Source organism: Rhagoletis zephyria, unplaced genomic scaffold (genome assembly GCF_001687245.7).
Source record: "Rhagoletis zephyria isolate East Lansing unplaced genomic scaffold, Rhagoletis_zephyria_1.1 Rzeph_scaffold_00115, whole genome shotgun sequence".
NCBI lineage: Eukaryota > Metazoa > Arthropoda > Insecta > Diptera > Tephritidae > Rhagoletis > Rhagoletis zephyria.
Genome location: NW_016157199.1, coordinates 74,790 through 98,443, shown reverse-complemented (window position 1 = coordinate 98,443; position 23,654 = coordinate 74,790). Strand labels below are relative to the sequence as shown.

The 23,654-nt window shown below is 32.7% G+C and overlaps 1 protein-coding gene across 7 annotated transcripts in view; it reads right to left on the bottom strand.

Annotated features, from left to right (window-relative positions):
- Window positions 1–23,654, bottom strand: part of Rtnl1 (reticulon) — a 276,263-nt gene that overhangs the window by 178,726 nt on the left and 73,883 nt on the right. For 4 of the 7 annotated variants that reach the window (XM_017634570.1, XM_017634586.1, XM_017634591.1 and 1 more), the window contains exon 2: window positions 16,293–16,328. The exons of the other annotated variants lie outside the window; for them this stretch is intronic. In XM_017634570.1, the coding sequence (XP_017490059.1) occupies window positions 16,293–16,328 (36 nt within the window). The remainder of the gene's footprint in view (window positions 1–16,292; window positions 16,329–23,654) is intronic. 7 annotated transcript variants of the gene reach the window in all.

Below are 23,654 nucleotides of genomic sequence, written 5' to 3'. Positions count from 1 at the left end.
GTATATCTTGGTAACCGCTGCACCAATTTCTTCCAAACTTGGCACAGTTTTTGGCCTTAACACAGCATACTAAATGGCCGAAAATTTTAAAAATCAGACAATAACCACGCCCACATCCCATATAACGGTAATTTAGAGAAATACAAAATCTTAGATAAATCAGTAATTATTAAAGCTAATTTATTTAAAATTGATTCTTGCAACAATTCTTTTCCAAGAAATACGTTTATGGTAAAATTTTGGAAAATGGGCGTGGCACCGCCCACTTATGATCACATATATGTATATCGGTAACCGTTCTACCAATTTGTACCAACCTCGGGATGGTTATTATGCTTGCCACATAAAAGCAAAACTTTGAAAATTATTGAAATCGGACTAAAATTACCGCTTTTCATATAACGGTAAATTTCAGAAATGCTTGAAACTGCAATATTTCGAACTTTAAGGACGCTAATTTACTCAAAATTGATACACCCGGCTTACCATCTGGCGGTGGCTTTCGGAAAGGTGAAAAAACATATATTTAGTACTTGCGCCGAGTATTTAATGTTCGGCTCCACCCGAACTTAGACTTTCTTACTTGTTTATATATAAGATGGGAGGGGCCACGCCCACTTTTCCAATACCGCCCATTTTTCTCCATGAGTATGGAATTATTTGATATACCTCTATACCAATTTCCAGTGCTCTACCACAAATATTTCAAGAGATATACAATATAAAAATTTTAGTTAGTATGGGAGGTTGCACACCCCCTTTTACGAATTCGGGCAAACTTCACATAAACCATCTGCATGATAGCCTGAATATGCCGTATAAATTTGACTGAATTCGGTGAAGCCGTTCTCAAGTTATAAGCTCACACCAAAAACGTGTACTTATTTTTATACATAAGACACATATGCCACGCCCCCATTTCCAAATTTGGGCAAACTCCACATAAAATATCTGCATGATGGCTCGAATATGCTATATAAATTTGGTTGAATTCGGTGAAGCCGTTCTCAAGTTATAAGCTAACTCACTAATTTTTATATATAAAATAGAGGCGCCACGCCCCCTTTTCCGAATTCAAGCAAACTTCACATAAACCATCTGCATCATAGCCCGATTATGTCGCATAAATTTGGTTGAATTCAGTGAAGCCGTTCTCAAATTATATGGTCACACCAAAAACGTTCACTTATTTTTATATTTTAGTTAGTATGGGTGGTGCCACGCCCCCTTTTCCGAATTCGGGCAAACTTCGCACAAACCATCTGCATGATAGATCGAATATGCCACATAAATTTGGTTGAATTCGGTGAAGCCGTTCTCAAGTTATGAGGTCACACCAAAAACGTGCACTTATTTTTATATATAAAATTTCGTCGACAAAGCAAAAAATAAAACTATTTTTTAAAAGAATAAAAACAAAAATGACTTGCGCATTTGGAAGCTGCAAAAATACAAAATACCACAGCAAGGAAGGCGGTACAAAATTTTTATAATTTCCACGGCTTCCTTTTGTGAGACAAAAACGGCTTGAGCCCCCCGCGGCGTGAGCAAGGAAAGCCTTCAAAAATATCTGTATATATGTTCTCTACATTGATGGTGACAAGTTAAGAAGTCCAAATTTTTGTTTAATTTATTGTACAATTCAAATGTAACTCTCGAAGAAATGACTGTAAAACGTTTTTTCAATTGGATATTTAAATCTAAAGTTAAAAGAGAACAAAATTAAATAAGAAAATAAAAAGATGAGAAAAATAACGTCTGAATTTATTAAATAAAAACATTTAATAATGTGAACGCAACATACATACAAGTAGAGTAATTTTTAGTTTTGGGGTAGGGTCGAGAAATACTGTACACGTAAGCACATATGCCATTATCCGTTGCATTTCGAGGTAAAATTACATTCTTTGTATGTACATTAGACTGCATCACTCCCCATACAATATATAGATTGGTATAAGAAAAACTTGAATAACTGAACCTAAACTCTTCCGATTTAGACTTAAGAGGTGTCATTGGAAAGGTATTTTCTCACCCTTTTCATTTATTTGCTAATAAACTTATTCAAAGGATGGAAGAGAAAGGTAGGAGAAACGAACCTCATTCAAAGTTGAATTAAGATTTTTGGTATTCGAAAAAAAAGATGGACACGAATCACGCTTTTTTTGGCCAGAAATAAAAACGGTGTGAAAATACCTTTCTACTGAGAACCCATAAGTCTAAATCAGAACATTTTTGGTCCAGTTATTCAAGTTTTTCGTAAATCAATCTTTGAAAAAAGTAAAAAAAACAGCATCAAAAATCTCATTCTTACGATTCCATTGAAAAGATTTTTAAATATTTTTATGCAGATTTTTTAAGCTTATTCCAATTTGTCTTCTGAGGGGACTTTTTAAAAAATGTTTTTTAAGAAACTATTTTTATTTATAAAAAAACTTCATTTTTGGAGGTATTTTCAAATCGGTCCAGCTCACTTAGATCTTAATATTTTTACGAAATATTTTGGTGGACGTCTTAAAATATAATAAATTTAGTAATCCCGGCGGAAAAACCGCAACTTTTTTGGTGATGCAGTCTAATGTACATATTTTCAATACATATGTACTTATATCCTGTACTACATAGACTTGTTTGGTTTCATCTAAGAAGACTAAAATATTTTCACCAATTTACTGTGAAATAAATGCCCATCTCGAAATTCCTAATTCATTTTTAAATATTAACAATATGGTAACGCTGCTAGCATGAACAAATTATGAAGCTTCAAAAATCTCAGTATCCGTTAAAAAGTTGTTTATTGAAACTACCATGGTGGAATATTACCAGGTGAATCAATAAGAGCGAGATGGAAGATTTTACAATACCTTATTGGAAGTGTTCGCCCCTTAGATTTTTTTTAAAGGGTAAAGGCCGGAAATATTAAAAAGAATTACCCTTTTTGACTACAAAATGGGTAATAATTTGAAGGTGTTTATTTAATTCATATACATACATAATATTAAAAATTACTTTTGAAATATCCCTATTTGAAAAATATTTTAACTAAATTTAAATTTAAATTAACTAAGCATAATTTGTTATTTTTTATTCAAATTAGATATGTAGAAGCTAAACAATTTTGTGGATTACGCTTGTATTTAGTATTGAAATACAAACACTAACAATAACAAAGAGCTTTAAGGATTTACAGCCAATGTAATAAATAATAATTAGAAACTTACATAAAGATTTTGACGCTAATAAGATTAATGTGATGTACTTCATCCACGGAATAGTTCTCACAAAGATAAGCATTCAAGAACGTAGATCCTGAAGACCACCCAGATTGAGAAGTGTCTATATCATTCTAGATGAAAGGTCCAACTACGGTTTCAAAACATCATGTTAATGCCGCACAAACTGATATTTTTACGCAGAAAAATATGTTAAAATGGGGAAATTAGTAAAAGAGATTTTGCACATATAATACTTCAAGGACTCACCGACAAATGCATACAAAAATCTTAATAAAAATAGCCAATGCAGTAACCAATTAAAAGTGACAGTTAATGCCGTACAACTTGATGTATTGAGGCAAAAACACTTCAAAATATGTGAAATTAGTAAAAAAGATTTTTTATGAAGAGATCAAATTAGATACATGAAATCAGCAACGTGAATACAAAAACGCAACACGTGATATTAATGGTTATAACTAAGGTTTAAATAAATAAATTTAAATAGGTATATATGGGAGGTTTATAAAGATTAATCGATTATACCTTTGCATTTCAAACGCTTATTTAAATAATTTATCCTGCACTTAAAAATAATTTTTTCACATTTATTGGAAGGTCTGTTTCATGGCTGTGGGATAATAAATTTAATAAGTTGGTAGTGCAAGAAATTACTTCGCCATTAAATATTTGAAATATCCAACTTATTCAGCCTAAATTTTAAATTATTTTCAAAGTAATATGTTTTCAATTTGAAAGTTAATTGTATGAATGATTGTAAGAAATGTACGTTTGCATACGTTTGACTGTAGCTGAGTTTCCAAAGGTGCTAGCTGTTATTGGTTAGATTCCAGAAGATGTTATAATGTTAACACAAAGTTTTGTTTTGTATTACCAAGCTATGAAAAAGCATATGCGAAGTGCAGAATGGAAGCGTATTTGAACTAAAAAGCCGCCAAAAGCATATCTATGTAAAGTAAACAAGCCCCCTTTCGATAGTTCCGAACTACATACATAGTTCTAAATTCGACAGGTAAGGTATAGATTGTTCTGCATTCATTTTTCTATAGTTCCGAACGAGTTTTAAATTCGTCACCTTAGATTTAGATTTCTAATGGAAAAATTTAAATAAAATAGTTTTTTTAATGTACCACATTTCGCTGATTTTGGACTGGTGGGGATCTAGTTACAATCGGACTGGTTCGTTTTTGGCGATAAAGATCTAGTATGGAACTAGAAATTCACTAGTCTGCGGTTTCCCTGAGGGTATATATACCAAGCATGCAGAGCGGTGACAACACACACAAAAGCCCTGCAGAATATCTGACTAGCTCAGAACTAGCGTAGAACTAGACCTTTTGCCGACAGTACTAGTTCTAGTTCAATACCCAAGCAATGCATTCAACAGTCCAGTTTTACACGGCGATGTCATTGGCTGTGGCAATTGTTGCAAATAGTTTTTAACCGGTTCCGTTTTGAATTTTTTTTATAAGAAAACATTTTTAAGACTCGATTTTTGGATATTTTTTTCGTTTTATTTTCTTTTACAGATTCCATGTTTGTTACACATTTTATTTACCGACTTTTCACAAGAAAAGGTTATTCGACGGAATAGCTTTTTTTTCTTTTTTTTATCTATGTTACCGCATAACTTTGGACCACATTAATTGATTTCTACAATTCTTTTTTTTTTTAAGGAAAGGTGTTACCTCACAGGTGGTCACATTCTAATTTGGTTTAAATCCGATCATTGGATCATGAAGAGATTAAGGATAATCTTAAATTTTTGTATGAGAATTGAAGTCGGTTTTGTTTTTTGCTTAAAAATTACTTGTTAAAAAAAATATTGTAAGCGGTACGCAACAATTTAAATTCATTAAATCTGAAAACTCACAACTGCTTCCACCGCGATTTGAACTCGCGACCAACGATGCTGGAGTCAGTCGGAGGTCTTCTCGCTGAGCTACTTTCGTATTGTACGGGAAGTGACAATTTGTACACTTACACCGCAGGTTTCAACTGTCTCTCTCTGCAGCCGTTTTGCACTAGTTCAGAGATAGTTATGAAATATTTAGTTCGGAACTAGCGCTTTGCCAGACTGTCTCTAAATTTTACTGCAGGGTGTTTATCCGTACAAATCGCATGCTGTGGTGTTGATGAAAATTCAACATTTGAAAGAACATTTATATGTCTGCTTGCTACAATTTGGGTGACAGGTAACATGATCAACGGAAATAAAGTCAATTGACATTATCACCTTTTCAAAAGCGAAATAAAGTCAACAAAAATTTGGAAATAAAGTCATTGACGCTATTTCCTCATTCAAATGGAAATAGCGTCAACAATGCTTCTTAAAGAATGTCGATTCATAGAAAAAAATTTTGTTCTTACAATAAACATTGCCCCGTAAGTGTTGTTTTTTAATATATGAGGTGGGTTTTGTCAAAGGCTGAGGTGAACTCAGCCGATCCAGAGTCCGGCGAAGGTCCCACTAACCCCCACCAAATAAAACACACTATTTTCGTGTATTTACTTCGAACACACACACACGGCGCTACGACTAGAGTGCTAGCAACCTTATGTCCAAAGAGAGGGAGAGCGAGAGAGAGGTGACGTTCGTTNATGCTTGTTGAGAATTCGTCGTGTGCCGTCCCGATTTATGCAGTGTGGTGAGCGAAGTGGTTGGTGAGTTATTCGGGCATGCTGCTGGGGTGCTGCTAGCAGTGCTTCACTTGGTGTAGTGTGTATGTACAATGGTGTGTCGCTGTATGTATGTCTGTATTTACATGTACGGTGGAGTATGTATGTACACTATTGTATGTATGTGCGGTGCAGTATGTATGTACAATATTGTATGTATGTACGAGGCTGTATGTTATTGTATCGTGGCGGATATGCTACGTTACAAATAGAAGAAAAAGGTTATTGCCAAATCCTCAGTTTGGTACTATTAATCCACACACAATCATGAACTACCACCAATTGATTTTATTAAAAAATTTTAAATTATGAATATAGTAAAAACACGATGCGAAAAAACCAAACGCAAAACGCAGCTGGAATACGAGAAATATTTGAAGAAAGAGTGTAGAAATGATCCAGAACTTGCAAAATATGTTTCGTTTCCACAAAATTAAGCGAACACTATTAAATTGAAGAAACAGTCCATGTCCAAAAACCCCGGAAGGAACACTGAAAGAATTCTGTGCTTTAAATTAGCATATTTTGGACGAATAAGGAAACAATTATAGAAAAGGAATTTTGTTACACTGTATTCATGTCTCCGCCAGCAATTTGTGACATCATTTAAAAGCAGCTAAGGAGACCGACGACACTATTCAATTCAAGCCGATGTGCCAAAATGGGGGTATAAACAATTATTGATTATTTAATATCGGAACCGAGATCATGTAAATTAATTGATTGGTTTTCACATACTTTTGAAACAAAAGTTATATGCTTTTTTACTGCAGACAAGTTGTTGCCAAAACACAGCAGAAATCTTCTAATAACTTACAAATATAAAAATGTGAAATATCTAGGGCTTAAATTCATTAATACCCTCTATCTGCAATTTGCACAAAAACTAATTTGTAATTTTAGAAACCATCTGGGACTTATTACCTGTCATCACTAATATTACTTCTGATTTCTAATTTATAATAGTGTTCTTCTGTCAAGAGTTATATAAGGTAGCATTAATAACTATCACCGATGACAGTTAAATCTTAGGTGGATTTTTATATCAGAATCTCATCTTTGTGAAAAGTGTGCAGATAGAGGGTATTATTGAATATAAGCCCTCGATATGTAAAATATATAAACATTTTATTTCAACGTATACAAAAAATACATCTACCTGTGTTACAGCACGGTGGGAGAGGGGGAAGGGGGCCGGGGAAGGCCGCGGAGTAGCGTGACGTGGTGTGGGTACGCGGGGTACGCGGGCCTCCGCGAAGCTAAGCAAATTTAATGTTTGAAAGAGCAATAATGTCAATGGATTTTAATTCGCTTTTGAAAAGGTAATAATGTCAATTTACTTTATTTCGCACCAGGGTGGGAAATAAAGTCAATTGACCTTATTTCCGTTGATCTTATTACCTGTCAGACACAATTTGTTGATATCCAGACAGGGTCAGGGTTCGAATTACACTGCAGGCAACATGCAAATTAATATTTATTTTTTTATATATATATATTTTTTTTGAACTTGGTTATTCACTTCACGGATGCCTTTTTAGAACGAATGCGGTCATTTTAATATGCGCGTAATTGAATTGAATATTTATTACTATACAGTACTTTAGTCGACGTTTATAGTAAGATCAACTACGTTTCTGATTGATTTTAATACTTTCCCTAAGTGTAGTTAAAGCATGAGAGCGTAACAAACAAACCGTTTGCATTTACTAGTAAGGATTATTCAGTACTGACTATCAAAATAATTTTAGAGGTGAGCGTTTTTACTCAGACCCAAATACACAAACACAAAATATAACACCAGATCATATGGGTGTTTACCGTCATGGTTAAATACTTCCGAGAATATCTTCATAGAATGGGAAGGGTGGACTCACCGTTCTGTCACTACTGTGGAAACGTCGAAGATAATGTGTGCCATACATTCTTCACCTGCGAACACTTCTTGATTTCGCGCAGAATGTTGGAAGAAAGATATGGAGACATAACTCCGAACANCGCAGAAAAGTGGGAAGCAGTTGCGAGATACGTGAAATTCGTACTCCGCTGCAAACGAGAGGACGGATGTCTACTGAGGACACCCGAATGAAACGCCCATACAAAAGAGCAGCCCTGAGGCTCTAGCAGCGCGCTCCTGCATCTGAAGACATGCAGAATTGCGGTGCCAGATGCGGGATTCTTGCGCGGGCGGTGGAAGTTTGGGTTTTAGTGGGTAGCCCAACACGCTTCGGTGGGAGTCCCACACTCGGGGAAGGTAGTATAGAGACTAGGGCCCCCGGCCAGTGCATAAAGCATTTCCCTCTCCTACGAACAAAAAAAATAATAATAATAATAGATTTGCGCTTATACATATGTTAATGTTTTGCCGAGCTTATGCTCCGATTTGTGACGTGCGCCTTGATGTTGTCACGCAAAGAGGAGGGGCCTACAGTTTGACGACGATAACGAACGGCGCACAATGGGGTCGCGTCATAGAGAGCGATGCACAGTTGAACATCCCTATACAAAATGTGTCAACAAGTAGTAAATGTGCTCCGATTTTGTTAAAAATTTTAACGTGGAGTACTTTAGCCTAGGAAGGAATAAAGGAGAAAAGGCACTATGCACTAAGTCATTTTTTGGCGATTTGATTTTCAAAAAGCATTAAATCCAGTGCTTAAAGCACCTGGTTGGCAGCTATGCTTTATTGGTTTCGGTCAACACATAAAATACCACATATCGAGCCCTAACCGCGAAAATAATGCAGAAGTGAAAATATTTATTTTTTCTTATAAATGACGAAATGATGAAATGGCTACCTATCGGCAGCGAAAACCACAATAACGCGTTTTCTAAATTTCATACAGAACAGGAAACTGCAAGAAATTTGCATCAAAATTTTAAATTTTTCAATTATACATTTTATACAAATTTTCGGTATGCAGTTTTGTAGTCCATTAAGTTTTAGTACAATAGAGTGCATGTTTCAAACCGCAAAAAATTACCGATAATTTTTGAGAATTTTTTTTTGTAATGGTCTTGCACATTTTATTCCATATCTCAAAAATCAACGCTAATTTCAAGCGACTTGAAACATGCACTTTACTGTACTAAAATTTAATAGGCTATAAAACTGCATACTGAAAACTGTTCTAAAAAATCAAATTTATAAATTTAAAATTTTGATGCACATTTCTTGGTATTTCATGCATTTTCCAGTTCTGTATGAAATTAAAAAAATTTATTCTTGTGGTGTTTGCTGCCGAAGGCCATATTTTTATAAAGAAATTTGGTATGGAAAGTATAAATAAATAAAATCGTCAAAACGTCGGCGTATGCATTTTTATGGCACTACTGTACGAAATTCATAGCCAACTGTGATCAACAGAAGAAAAATCAATTATAGCGAACGTCGCGTACGTCAGTTGTCCCGGAACGAAAGCGAGCGTCATACCAGCATATGTACTGCGATCGAAAAAACGCTGTAGTTTAAATAAAAAGAGTTGAACAAAACTTTTTTTCTCCCAATTGAGAGCGAGCGACTGCTAACCTTAATTTATTTTGCCCGAATAAAATCGGATCCCCAGAAGTGAAAAAAAAATTGTTTATGAAAAAAAATACTAATAAGTATATATAAAAATAAAAAATTTTAAAAACTACTACAGTGATTACATCGTCAGACAGTTTTTAAAGTTTTAGTATAAAACGAGTGAGATTATCTTTAACAGCTAATAAATAAAGCAATTTTTAGTAAAAGCCTGCATAAAAAAATAATTGCATACTATTTGCACATTAACCAAAAAATTTTGCACAGTATCATATTACAATGATACCTATCTAAAATTAATAAAATAATCGATGGATAAGCATTTTCAATTTGGAGGGTACCACTAGAGAAATTTTTACTCAATATAAATAGAAGTATTGCATATGTACATATATGGTTACTACAGTGTAATTCGACGAATAAAAAGTTTACAAATATTCTATCACACTTCGTTAGAGATCTACCACTGTTTATGTTAATAATTTACCACTAATTTGGTTTCTGAAGTGACAACACTGCTGCAGGTCAAGACGAAGGCGCTGGAATTATCTTTTTTTTTTGCTTACTTTGTACTTTATTGTCATTATACGCTGTGATTTTGCAGAGGGATCAAGCAATTTATGATTGTTGTTACGGTCTCATTTCGCTGCTATGTGAAACATGTTTTTTCGTACTCGTAGGTTTTCCTTCTACTGTTTCCTATTCTATAAAGCGAAATTTCCTTTGTAAATAAAGTTTTTTTAAGTCTCATAGAGAAAAAATGAAAAAGTACGTTACTTTTCGTGACATTGAGTTTCGGTATACAAAATTTACAAGCAAATTTTCAGAATTCATTCGCATTCAAGGAAATTATGTCAGCATTATAGTATACAACGAGATTATTTTTAGTGAAATGCTTGTTAAGATTGCACAGTAGATTTTAGTATACTTTGTTTGGCTCCTGTGTTTACCAGAAAGTCTGCTTAGAAATAGTCCACATTTCATTTCGCATACGTTATAGTGATTATCATAACTTTAAGACACTCACATATCGACAAGATTTGATCATTTATCTTGATATTTGTTATTTTTAATTTTTTCTTTATAAAAATAAAGTTTATTCTTTCACAAAAACCGCATAAATCCAAGTTTCAATCTTTCTGCAAATTAACAATCAATAAACTTTCGTTAAAATTTCGTGCTTTTCAATTATACTTGTTGGAAAAATTTTATGTGCGCAGTTTTGTAGTCCACTCAATTTTAGTATAACAAAGTGCACCGACTTACCGTTAACTTTTGGGAATATTTTGTTGAAGGGGATGCTCATTTTCTCCATATAAAAAAATCGTCGAACATACTTCGTATGGAAGAAAATGACTGACATCAACAAAAAAAAAATTGTCAAAAACCAACGGTAGATCCCAGCTGCTATAAACTTGCACTTTATTGTACTAAAATTTAATGGGCTACAAAACTCGAAATTTTTACGAAAGTTTGTTGATTTTTTTATATGTTACACAAAGATTAAAACTTTGATTTTTATGGTTTTTATTAAAGAATATACTATATTTTCATACACAAATAATGAAAGTTAAAAATATTAATTACATAAGTTTTTTCTGTTTTAATTAGTATTTTAAGTAAAAATTCAATTCTAAATTAATTAATTTTTGGCTTTTCATGCAAATTATTAAAAATTCTGAAATAAACAAAAATAAAAAAAATCGCGACGTGTTATAAAAAACCAAAGATGTATTTTAACATACCAAGATATTAAAAACAAATAACATACTTACTGGTAGGGTAAAAAACAATTTTTAACAAAGATTCTCATAATGTGGTCACTGGTCTGAAATAAATAAAATCACAGCTGTTACAATGTAACGAAACACAACAGATTCGAATCACTCAGAAGCATTTTGAAGGGTATTACCGAATCGCGATTTACATACCGTACCTAAATATTTTCATTACGCATTTGCAAGATCGATTTCTAAAGCACCGGGATATTTTGTATAATTTTTGTTTTTATTTCTTTTGATATGTATTGAATTAATAAAATTTACGCCAATCGGCATTACACAACATACATACATATTTAAAAACTATCAATATAAGTATATACATTAGGGCGGGTCAATTTTTTTTTCGACATCGTTCCTAGCAGATTCGGATTCTACATAAAATTCTAAGAAAAAAAGCCCTTTACCATAGCTCTAAAATCAATTTCGAGCCTGCGCAATTTTAAAAGAAATTATTTTTAATTAATACCAAGTCCATAATCAGATTAATATTTACTAAAGTGTTAGGAATGTTTTTTTTTGTAATAAAGAATTGTGCTCGGGAGTTTTGTGATAGAAAAATTCATTTCTGATATCTATTTTTTATTTAAAGAACCGCAAGATGGCGCTTCAAAGCAAATCTACTATATATTTGTGGAAGTATGTATGTACGTATGTACCAGGTTGCAGCCTGAACGGATGTATAGAATCGAATAAAATTTTGCCAAAGTATTGCCATGACTCCTGGACCTATAATAGGGTAAAAAAATTGAAACTCGCCAAGGGGGGGAGGGGATGAGGGATACCTCCCATAGTGAAAATTTTTAATCAGCTCTAACTTCGGAATTATAGTCACATGAACTCGAAATTTGAAATGCACAGATACCTATGTTAGGTGCTTATGGAAAGATATATGTATATAAATGAGTTTGTAAAAAGGGGCGTGGCACATCTTATAGGTGTGGAATCTTTTATCAGCTATAACAGCAGGCAGTATTAGTGATCTCATTGTATTGGATTTTGAAGATTTGTTATAATTGATCAAAGTTAAATTCAAATAAATTATAGATGATATGAAGTTCACCGGGTCATCTTCTAGTCTTTAATATATACTCAGTTAATATACGGATTAATATTTACTAAAGTGTTACGAACGTTATTTTTTTAATACAATAAGAAAAAAATAACTATAATTTAAAGGAATGACACACAATGGCTAGAGTCGTCGCATGAGTGTATTCTTTCATATACATATATATGGGCCGTTCTTACGGTTTATATATTTTTCATCCACTCGCTTATTCCTTACCGAAAATTTTAAATAAAAATTTAACAAGTTTTAACCGCTGATACAGTACAGGTAGCAGTTTAAAATGGGTAACTGGGTAAACTTTATAAAGAAAACATATTCTCTGGCTAAATTAATAAGCCTGCCCGGATAACATAAAATCCCAAGCTTGATAAACATTTGGTGTTATAAAAGTTTTATAAAGCTCTACTTGTAATTAGGAAAAATGCCGAAAAAAATTATAAAATTGATTCATTGATTGATTGATTGATAAAAATAGAGAGTGAGTTATGGCTATGACAATAGAAACTAGAAAAAAGATACCTCGTGTTGAAAGCAAAAAGGATCTAAAACCAAAAAAAAAAATAAATACATTGTTAATCATAAAAAAATTTATGATTCGAAAAATAATTTTAAAATATTGTAAATTTTTTTTTGGTTTTTTAAAGTTAAGGGTAAATAAACCCTTAAACTTACAGTAACGAACAAAAGTATTGGCACAGTAAATTTTACGCAATATAGGCAAAGTATTTTTTAGAAAAATTCCAAGTATGCAGTTTAATAATCCATTCAATTTTAGTTTATCAAAGTGCAGGTTTGAAGTTGCTTGAAAATCTGAATATAAAATTGCAAATTAGTATGCAGATTTATTGAATTTTCCTGAGTTTTTCACAAAGTTTACACATTTGATTTTTATGTGTTTTAGTGTAGTATGAACTATGTTTTTATAAAAAATTATCGGAAATAAATTAAAAATTTTGCATATATGTAATGCGAAAATTTACTGTGCCAAAACTTTTGTTCGACACTGTACATATAAAAAAATACATACAGTAACTTCTCCCGTTACAATAGTAAAAAATATGTAATTTGCTTTGTAGTGCAATCTTGCGGTTCTTTAAATAAAAAATAGATATCAGAAATTAATTTTTCATATCAAAAAGCTCCCAAGCACAGGTTTGTATTAAAAAAAATATATCCGTAACACTTTATTAAATATTAATCTGCATATTTTATCAATTCGTCGGAATATGTTTTTATGTATGTTACCGCGTAACTTTGGACTACGTTATCCGTTTTCTATAATTCTTTTTGAAAGGAAAGGTGGTTCCTCAGAGGTAGTCTCCTACTAATTGAGTGTAGATCCGATAATTGGGCCATGAAGAAAATAACGGTACTTTTAAATTTGTATATGAGAATTGAAGTCGGTTTTGTTTTTTTGTTTAAATTTTACTCCAGTGTCCACAGCTTCTATAAAAGAGTCGTAGGCCATATTTTTTTGTTAGTTCAATTGTGGAACATTTGTATGAACTGCTTCGGCTAATACTTCGGCTTTTGTTCTCTTTTTATATCGAGGCTGAGTGCATTGTTCGATGGGGTGATATCATTGCCAAACATGATAGTACTTTGTTTGCCATCAATAAACACTATCTTGACGGAGTTACAGTATTCCACATTGATGCGAGCCTCAAAAGTTTTGAACAATATTTGCGAGTATGGCTTTTAGTTTTTACCGCTCAGGTAGGTGGCAGGCCTATAGAGAATATTTCTTAATCAATAATTTTTCAAATACTTTTCGCTCGACACCTATATTATAATACATACTTTATCTTATTAACTTAATTGAATTAAATTTTCGAAATTGGTGGCAACTCGACTCAAAAATATTTTCAGTAGTAAGCCTTCTTAAACCCTTTTAATTTGATACCCATATTGCAATATTTAATTTATCTTATCAATTTTATTTAACTAAATTTTGAAACAGGTGGCAACCCCCCTCAAAAATATTTTTGCCTGTAAGCCTTCATAACCTCTTTCTTTTGACACCCATATTGCAATATCTAATTTATGTAATTAATTTACTTATATTGGGATTTTTAAACAGGTGGCAACTCTCTATTTTTTCTGGTTTTAACAATCCGGATATTATAAAAAACAAACCAAAAAAATAAAAATATTCAAATCGGTCAAGCTGTTTTCAAGTCTTAGCGAGGCTAACGGACAGCAATCCAATTTTATATATAAGATATCTTCTTTTAAAAATGCGCAGGTTCGAAATTGACTTTAGAGCTACGGTCTGGAGGAATTTTTTTCTTAGATTTTTATGAAGAATCCGAATATGCTAGGGACAATGTCGAAAAAAATCGATCCATACAAGTTGACCCGCCCTAATATACATACAGTAAAACCTTCTTAAGTACCTCACGAAAAATGTCAGCTTATTCGATATGCAGTTGCTGAAGTGTTTCTTTTGCAGTTTAGCGTTTACTTAAGGCCAAATCATGGTGCATTTGTATAGATGTGTACATTTTGACAGCCACAGAGAGGTATTGTACAGGAATTTTCGTCGGGAATGAGTTCAGCACAACAAAAAAATTTCCAAATGTCACCACGTCAAAATGTACAAATCTTTACAAATGCACCAATTGTGTGATTTGGCCTTTAGGTATGTACATAAGGGTGGTCCATTTTTTATTTTGAAATCAGAAAATATTTAGAGGTCGCTCAAAGCGCTCAAAGTTTTCCATGTATTTTATATGGGAAAAAGGAACTTTTCGAAGAAATGGTATACAATTCTTTAAAATCAATATTTTTCGATCGTAAAACGCTGTTTCTCTTCAGTAGATTCCCAATAATAATACCCATTTATTTATTTAACCGTTTTTCATAGTAACTATATTTTATAAGTCCGCGAAAATCCCCAGAAAATGCAATGGGGGGATAAATAAAACATCTTTAGTATTAAAAAATTGTCAAATAAACAATTGGGTATTGTTGTTAGAAGTATCTTGAAGAGAACCAGACTTTTCCGATCGAAAAATATTGATTGTCAAGAATTCTATACTATTTCTGCGAAAAGTGGTTTTTTCCCATATAAAATATATTGAAAACTTTGAGCGCTTTGAGCGACCTCTAAATCATTTTTGATTTTAAAATAAATCTAACAAAAAAATAGAGTCCAAGAGTAACGGTTAAGTTTTATCGAGAAGCAATAAAATATTAAAAATATTGATTAAATAGCCGTGTTTTTTAGCGCAGATATATATATATCTTGTAAAAAAGGGGTATGTTTTTTCGATATAGAACTATCCTAAGGGATGACAGCGTTAAAATTCCGACTTTGCTTATTTTTGATCACACTAATATATATATATATGTATATATATGTATATATATGTATATTAGGGTGGTCCCTTAGGATAGTTCTATATCGAAAAAATATACCAATTTTTTATAAGATATATATATATCTGCGCTAAAAAACACGGCTATTTAATCAATATTTTTAATTTTATTGCTTCTCGATAAAACTTAACCGTTACTCTTGGACTCTATTTTTTTTGTTAGATTGGATTTGCCCTTTTTTGCGGTCAACCCAAGGCATATTGAACAGGCAGTAGCGCTAAGCAGTTGATTTGTTTTTTTAATTATTTGATCTTTATATTGTCAAATATGGTTTGTTTTTTACAAAAATTAAATTTTCCAATATATTATGTAAAACCATTTTTCGTAAAAAGAAGCGCTTGAAAACCAGCTTAACCCACGTTAGCGTTCGCTTAACTCAGAAGCACAAACGCTGGTTATTGGGCCTCGCAAAGGATAGATCGATACTCTGGAGGCAAACACATTTACCAAGAATGGAAGTCGTAACAATTTTATTTTTTGAACATAAATGTTGATTTTGCTCTAAGACCTGTTTCATAATCCTTGGGTCTACGGTTTAAAAACACGCAAATTCAAACTCATATACAAATACATAACTTAGGACTAATGTCTGGTTACCGAGCGTTCTGACTACTTACCTCGTGGATGTAAGCGTTCCGGCTTGAACCAGGCATCTGAAATGGTGATATGATGGTATGTTTAGGTTAGTAAGTAGTTGGAAATATTGGGGTATATAGTCAAAACAAAGTCGACTCTAAAGTTAGTTGCAGCTTGTTGGCATAATGGAATATCTGTCAAAAAAGCTGCAATTACCTTAACAGCTGACTATATTTCGCCTGTGAATACCCCCTATTAAGTTTTAAATTACAAACGATAGAGGTAAGACAAAGAATGAAAATTAATAAGCTAAATATAGTATACAGTATATTTTGCTTTCCTGTCTTTATGCTTAAGTGCACATTTAAGATACCTACCCCAAAATGCGCATCAGCGGCATTATTTTTAGCATTTATAAGGAAACTGCTCCGATAGATGCATTTAACATATCTGCACATTAGCTATACCTGCCTGCAATTGTGCAACTATTATCAAAGAAAGTATTAGGTTTACCTGCACCGTAATTTTACAAGCTTTTATTTATTTTGCTCATCCTGCAGAACAATTTATACAATTTTATGTAATTCCTATATAGATAATTAGATACCATTCGGAAAAAATTTCGCTTGCAGTAATTTCTACGTGTACTCTCTAAAATTTAAGCATTTTAAGTAGAGCAGGAGAAACATCGATGGAAACATCGATGCACCGATGTTTTTATATGAGCTGCTGACATCGATGTTTTTTTGTCAACATCGATGTTCTTGCAAATTGCAACCATACATTTATTTGGCGTGTAAAAAGGTAAAATGAAGCAATTTCATTTTCTTAAACATTTCCGATAAAATTTTATTAATCGTTAATATCGAGGCATTGAAGGGAGAAAAGCGTTATAAATAATTTGATATATTCAGATTAAATCATAAGCCAGCAAAAATCTTAATAATATTTGATATACTTTAAAAACGTACATCATTTATACAAAAGTAATTTTTGATTTCAAGCCCTTGAAGCGACAAACCCATTATAATTTATTATATTAGGCGTGTTTTTTTACACGCATAGGTATCTGCGCTTAAAAATTGTATTGAGCTGTAAGCGACAAACTTTATGTGTGCTTATGAATAGTTGTCGATAAATTCAAAATTACTTGTTTTGAAATAGAAATTGTCGATGATTGTTTTTTTACGCGTTAAGCGTAGATGTATATGCCTGTAAAAAAAACACGGCTATTGAAGTTAAATATAGACAAAACTAAGCTCTATATTGTTATAAACATTTTTTATTTTATAGAATTTATTCCCAAGCGAAAATTTACAAAGAGGAAGGCTTAAAGCCTAATTCTAAAATTAAAAAAAAAATATCGATGTTTAATCGATGTTTGGCAACATCGGTAGCTCTAATATTAAGAGTGGTATCCAGTTACCGAGTTTTTAGTAAACTAAACCTTGCCTTCTACTTTACATACCATATATGCGGTGTAGAACAAAATTCAAATCAGTTTGTTGAATTATAAAAACTTTGGATTCACAATTACACAGATTACACACAAAATGTTTAAAATCCATATAAGAACCGTTTATTTTGAAAGTTACATAAGTCATGCCGATTGACTTCAGTGATCATTTACCAGTATCTGAACACGTATGTTACCCGTTCAACCTCATCAGCTACGGGTAATAAGTTTTGTCATCATCAAAATAAATGCTCACACATATGTATGCGAAATGCCACATGTATGTTGCCGCATCACCCGGGAACGGCTTAACCCGCATGTACAAAGAGGTGGTACGAATGTACCACCGAGCAACAAAAATGTAAATATCTCGACAGCCAAAGTACTTACGATCATGAAGTTTCATGATAGCCTCGTGCAACCATTTTTGAACACCCAACCGTTTAATAAGACCTTTTTAATAATAAAGAGGACTCTTTTAGGACCTGAGTACCCGTAGTCTCTAAAGACAAAGTAGTAGTACATTTGTGTCACCAAATGTTTTCATACATTTTGTATGGAATTTGTTTCGAATTTCAGTTATTTCCATCGCATGGCATCCTTGTAAGACTAAAATATATCTATCGCAGCGACGACCAAAGCTAATGATCAAAGCGTTGATTACAAACGTGAATTTTGCAATTGGAGCGCACATTGTGAAAAGCAAAGCGTACATATACGCGAATGGATTAGAAACTTTTGCGAAGAATTGAATGGAGTTCTCCCTAGCACCAGAAACTACCACGCAAATTGGCAGAATAGAGAGGCAATGCAACAAATGACCGTTGGACATGTCGCTGAAAGAACGGCGAAGTCAATTTTTATTTGACCTAATTTTTTACTAGGCACGGGTACTTTTATGTAGGGAAACTTGAGAGTAGTGGGCCCGTAAAAAAACTGTTATAAACACAACTAATTCGCTTAGCGAATTTTGTCGGATGGAGCGAAGCCGTCTGGTGATATTCGCTGAAATATTTCGAAATAAACGAATTTCACACCAACTGATTGACGAATCAAAAATATAACAATACAAAGCGAAAAGATGAATCCCTAAATTTTCTCATTCTTCGTATTTTTGAAACAAAACTATTATATCACTGATTGTTGATTTTATCGACCGGCGGCAGCAGTAAAATTAAAAATAAATCTGTTATACTATACTGCAGTGAGTTTTATTTTTTACCGGAAATATTCTTCCGACGAAGCTTCCTTAGCGATTTTATTCTGCTTATACTTTTACACTGCACGATCCTAGCATCAAAACTCCTGGTATTTTATAGCTTTCCAGTATAATCCCATACAAAATACATAGCGGTGCAATTGTACCACCTCTTTGTTGATAAAGGAGGTAGATAAGGGTTAACCGATTTGGTTTTTCTGTTTCATAATTGCCATGACAAGGTTTATATGGTAAAAAAGTGGAGCCACGCCCTTCCATATAAGAGAAAAATTTTAATGTGGGGAATCCTAAATAGTAGGTCCAATCTAACGCCTAAATTGCTTAAAGTCAATTACATATTTGTTTTATTTCATGTTCTTTAACATTCTGTTGTTTTACTTGCAATTAATAGAGTCCGACCGATTAATCGGCATCGGCATTTTTTCGCCGATTCTTTGCCGATTATTTGGAATTTCTTTTGATATGTTCAGGTGAAGCGACAGACAACAGCCAACACCAAAAAACATTTGCAGACAGATAACAAAAATTAATTTGTTTGTTTCACGTTTTTTCTATACAAAAGTATGTTCGACAATTTTATTTTATATTAAGGACCCTGCCTTTGGACCACGTTAACCTTTTTCTAAATGAAAGGTGTTACCTCACGGGCGGTCCCATATTAAATTGGTTTAAATCCGATAATGGAAGTCGGTTTTGTTTTTGCTAAAAAATTTTTTAAATAAACGTTTTTGTACAAAGTTTGAAATCTGAATTTATATAGTGTTTGTTGTATACCAGCTAATAAGCATTGAATAAACAAAAGACGAATACCAAATACCAAAACCGGTCAAAATATCGTCATTCTTTTATTTTGCATGTACATTAGACTGCACCAAAATATTTCGGAAAAATATTAAGATTTACGTGTGCTGGACCGATTGGAAAATACCTCCAAAAATGGAGTTTTCTATGAATAAAAATAGTTTCTTAAAGGAGTTTTTGGAAAAAACCCCCTCAGATGTGCAAAACAGTTTAAGCTTTAAAAATCTGCATAAACCTATTCAAAAACAAGTTTAAAAACAGTATCAAAAATCTCATGATTGTGATTCCGTTGAAAACTTTTTTCAAATATTTTTATGCAAATTTTTTAAACCTAAAATGTTTTTGCAAAAAATAATTAAAAAACTGTTTTTGTTCACTAAAAACCCAATTTTTGGAGGTATTTTCAAATCGGTCCAGCTCACGTAAATCTTAATATTTTTCCGAAATATTTTGGTGAAAGTCTTATGGCCTTATTCATAAAAAATAAAGTAGGTTTAAAGAGCTTTATAAAATGACATTTTCATACATTTTTCAATTTATAAACCTTTTTTAAAGCTACTTTATTTTTACCTCCCTTATATTAGCTCTGGATGTAACTAGGTAATATTGATGCGCCTAAAAGATGCAGCGATTTCTATTCTCAAGTTACATACCTGATGGCAGTATGAATGGAAATTATAATAGACACATTAACATTATTAGACAACTAAGCTAACTTTATTTCTCAAAAAATCGGATTTGCCACCTAAAGACGGGATAATCCTTGATCGGACTCTTCTTCTCCATTGTATGCCTTGTAATACTAATAATAATAATAGTAATGTAATAATAATAGTAATTGTAAAGTACCTTATTTTTAAATAGTATGAGGCTATTACCTGTCAAACCGAGGCCGTTACCTGTAAAAACCGTTTCAGATACTTTTTTCGCCCTGACAAGCGAAGTAATGATTTCTTTTTATCCGTGACAGCATAGCTTAAGTTTTCCTATCGCTCGAGCAACATATCTTTATGATTAGCTTTATCATCGCTGATCACAAACAGATATATGACACATTTCAGATTAGCAGATAAGTAACGGTAGCAGTCCCTGGCCGAATTTATTGAAGTTTGTCAAACTTTAAATTGTGACGGGTGTGACCTGTGACAGGCGTGACCAACATAATCGGTTCTTTTTTCGAAAATAAAAGCATATAAATACTTAAAAGCAATTCGCACATATTTTCCTGTGTCATAGCGTTACTTTCGTCAGCTTTTTTACACTGTCCAAGATGTGTTTTCCTTCAAAAAATAACTATTTTGTGTATTTTGTGACGGGCGTGACATTAAAATATGCTTTGCTTCAATCCTTACTAATCCTTACTAATATTATAAATCCGAAAGTGAGTTTGTTTGTTTGCTACGCTTTCACGCTTCAACTACTCAACCGATCATCATGAAATTTTGTACACTGGTGTCATTTAGCCCAACTTAAAATATAGGATAAATTTAATATCGATTAGACAAGGGGACGTGGTACCTCCCATAGAAACGGAATTTTTCATACCGCATATCATATCTCAGAAAATATTTTTGATAGAGAACTTGGTATAGTTACATACATATACGTATGTACATAAAACAATTCCATACTCATGGAGGAGGGCTGCCACCTGTTTAAAAAATCAGATTCGACTTGAATTAAGGGAATTATTTATTTGAAAATTATATTAAAGAATGGATGAGAAGAGGCTTAAAAAAGTTGAGCATTTTGAAANTGGCCGAATTTATTGAAGTTTGTCAAACTTTAAATTGTGACGGGTGTGACCTGTGACAGGCGTGACCAACATAATCGGTTCTTTTTTCGAAAATAAAAGCATATAAATACTTAAAAGCAATTCGCACATATTTTCCTGTGTCATAGCGTTACTTTCGTCAGCTTTTTTACACTGTCCAAGATGTGTTTTCCTTCAAAAAATAACTATTTTGTGTATTTTGTGACGGGCGTGACATTAAAATATGCTTTGCTTCAATCCTTACTAATCCTTACTAATATTATAAATCCGAAAGTGAGTTTGTTTGTTTGCTACGCTTTCACGCTTCAACTACTCAACCGATCATCATGAAATTTTGTACACTGGTGTCATTTAGCCCAACTTAAAATATAGGATAAATTTAATATCGATTAGACAAGGGGACGTGGTACCTCCCATAGAAACGGAATTTTTCATACCGCATATCATATCTCAGAAAATATTTTTGATAGAGAACTTGGTATAGTTACATACATATACGTATGTACATAAAACAATTCCATACTCATGGAGGAGGGCTGCCACCTGTTTAAAAAATCAGATTCGACTTGAATTAAGGGAATTATTTATTTGAAAATTATATTAAAGAATGGATGAGAAGAGGCTTAAAAAAGTTGAGCATTTTGAAAAGGGTTGCCACCTGTTTGAAAAGTCAAATTATTCTTGAATTAAAGGAATTTGATAATTGGAATATGTATCACAATATGGACGTCATACAAGAGGGATTTAATAGGGTTTTAGTAGGAAAATATTGTGTATTGTATTATTATGTAGAGCTTTCTGAGGTTGAAGAGGGTTGCCACCTGTTTTAAATCTAAATTCAAATACAATTATATTATAAGTTTAATGAGTTATTACAATCTAGGTTTTAATCGGAAGAGTCTTTAAGGAAGGAAGGAAGGCTTTATTTCTAAGAAACATATGTCAAGCAGGGACTCCACGTGTTCGAAAATTCAAATTCACCTTGAATTATAGAAATTAGCGGTTTAAAAATTAAAATTCAAAATTTTCAATAATTTCAATGAATTATTACAATATGGGTATCAATCGAAATGATTTTGAAATGGCTTCATTTCTAAACTACATGTACCTATGTATGAAAAAGTATCACAAGAGAGAGGTTTAAGATAGTTTTGATTTGAAAATATTTTGAAGATATTTAAAAAATTTAAAGTCTCCTGGTTTCCGCATATTTTAAGCGTGTTGACCTTAATTAAAATAAATTAGACCTAATGTAGCACGTAGAAATTTCATACACTCAGCGAAGCGGGTGAGAGCGATCTAGTATATAATAAAAAATTTAGTACTTGCCCGAAAAATTTTAAAATTACGCCGTTACAATGCCAACGAATTTTTCGCTCCATTGACGGTTTAAACAATGCAAAAAAGGTAATAGACTACAAAAATCAGTCTTGTAAAATTTGAAAAAAATTAACCTCTCATATGAGTTTGTAAATGGTACAACCTAAAGTAAAACAAGTAAGAAAGTCTAAGTTCGGGCGGAGCCGAACATTAAATACCCGGCGCAAGTATTAAATATATGTTTTTTCACCTTTCCGAAACCTTCCGCTAGATGGTAAGCCGGGGTGTATCAATTTTGAGTAAATTAGCGTCCTTCAATTTCGAAATATTGAAGTTTCAAGCATTTCTGAAATTTACCGTTATATGAGAAGCGGCCGTTATTTTAGTCCGATTTCAATAATTTTCAACGTTTTGCTTATATGTGGCAAGCACAATAACCACACCGAGTTTGGTACAAATTGGTAGAACGGTTACCGATATACTTATATGTGATCATAAGTGGGCGGTGCCACGCCCATTTTCCAAAATTTTACCATAAACGTATTTCTTGGTAAAGAATTGTTGCAAGCATCAATTTTGAATAAATTAGCTTCAATATTTACTGATTTATCGAAGATTATGTATTTCTCTAAATTACCGTTATATGGGATGTGGGCGTGGTTATTGTCCGATTTTAAAAATTTTCGGCCATTTGGTATGTTGTGCGAAGGCCAACAACTGTGCCAAGTTTGGAAGAAATTGGTGCAGCGGTTACCAAGATATACACATGTAACCATAAGTGGGCGTGGTTACGACCATTTTCCAAAAATTTATAATATTCTTACTTTTCGTCT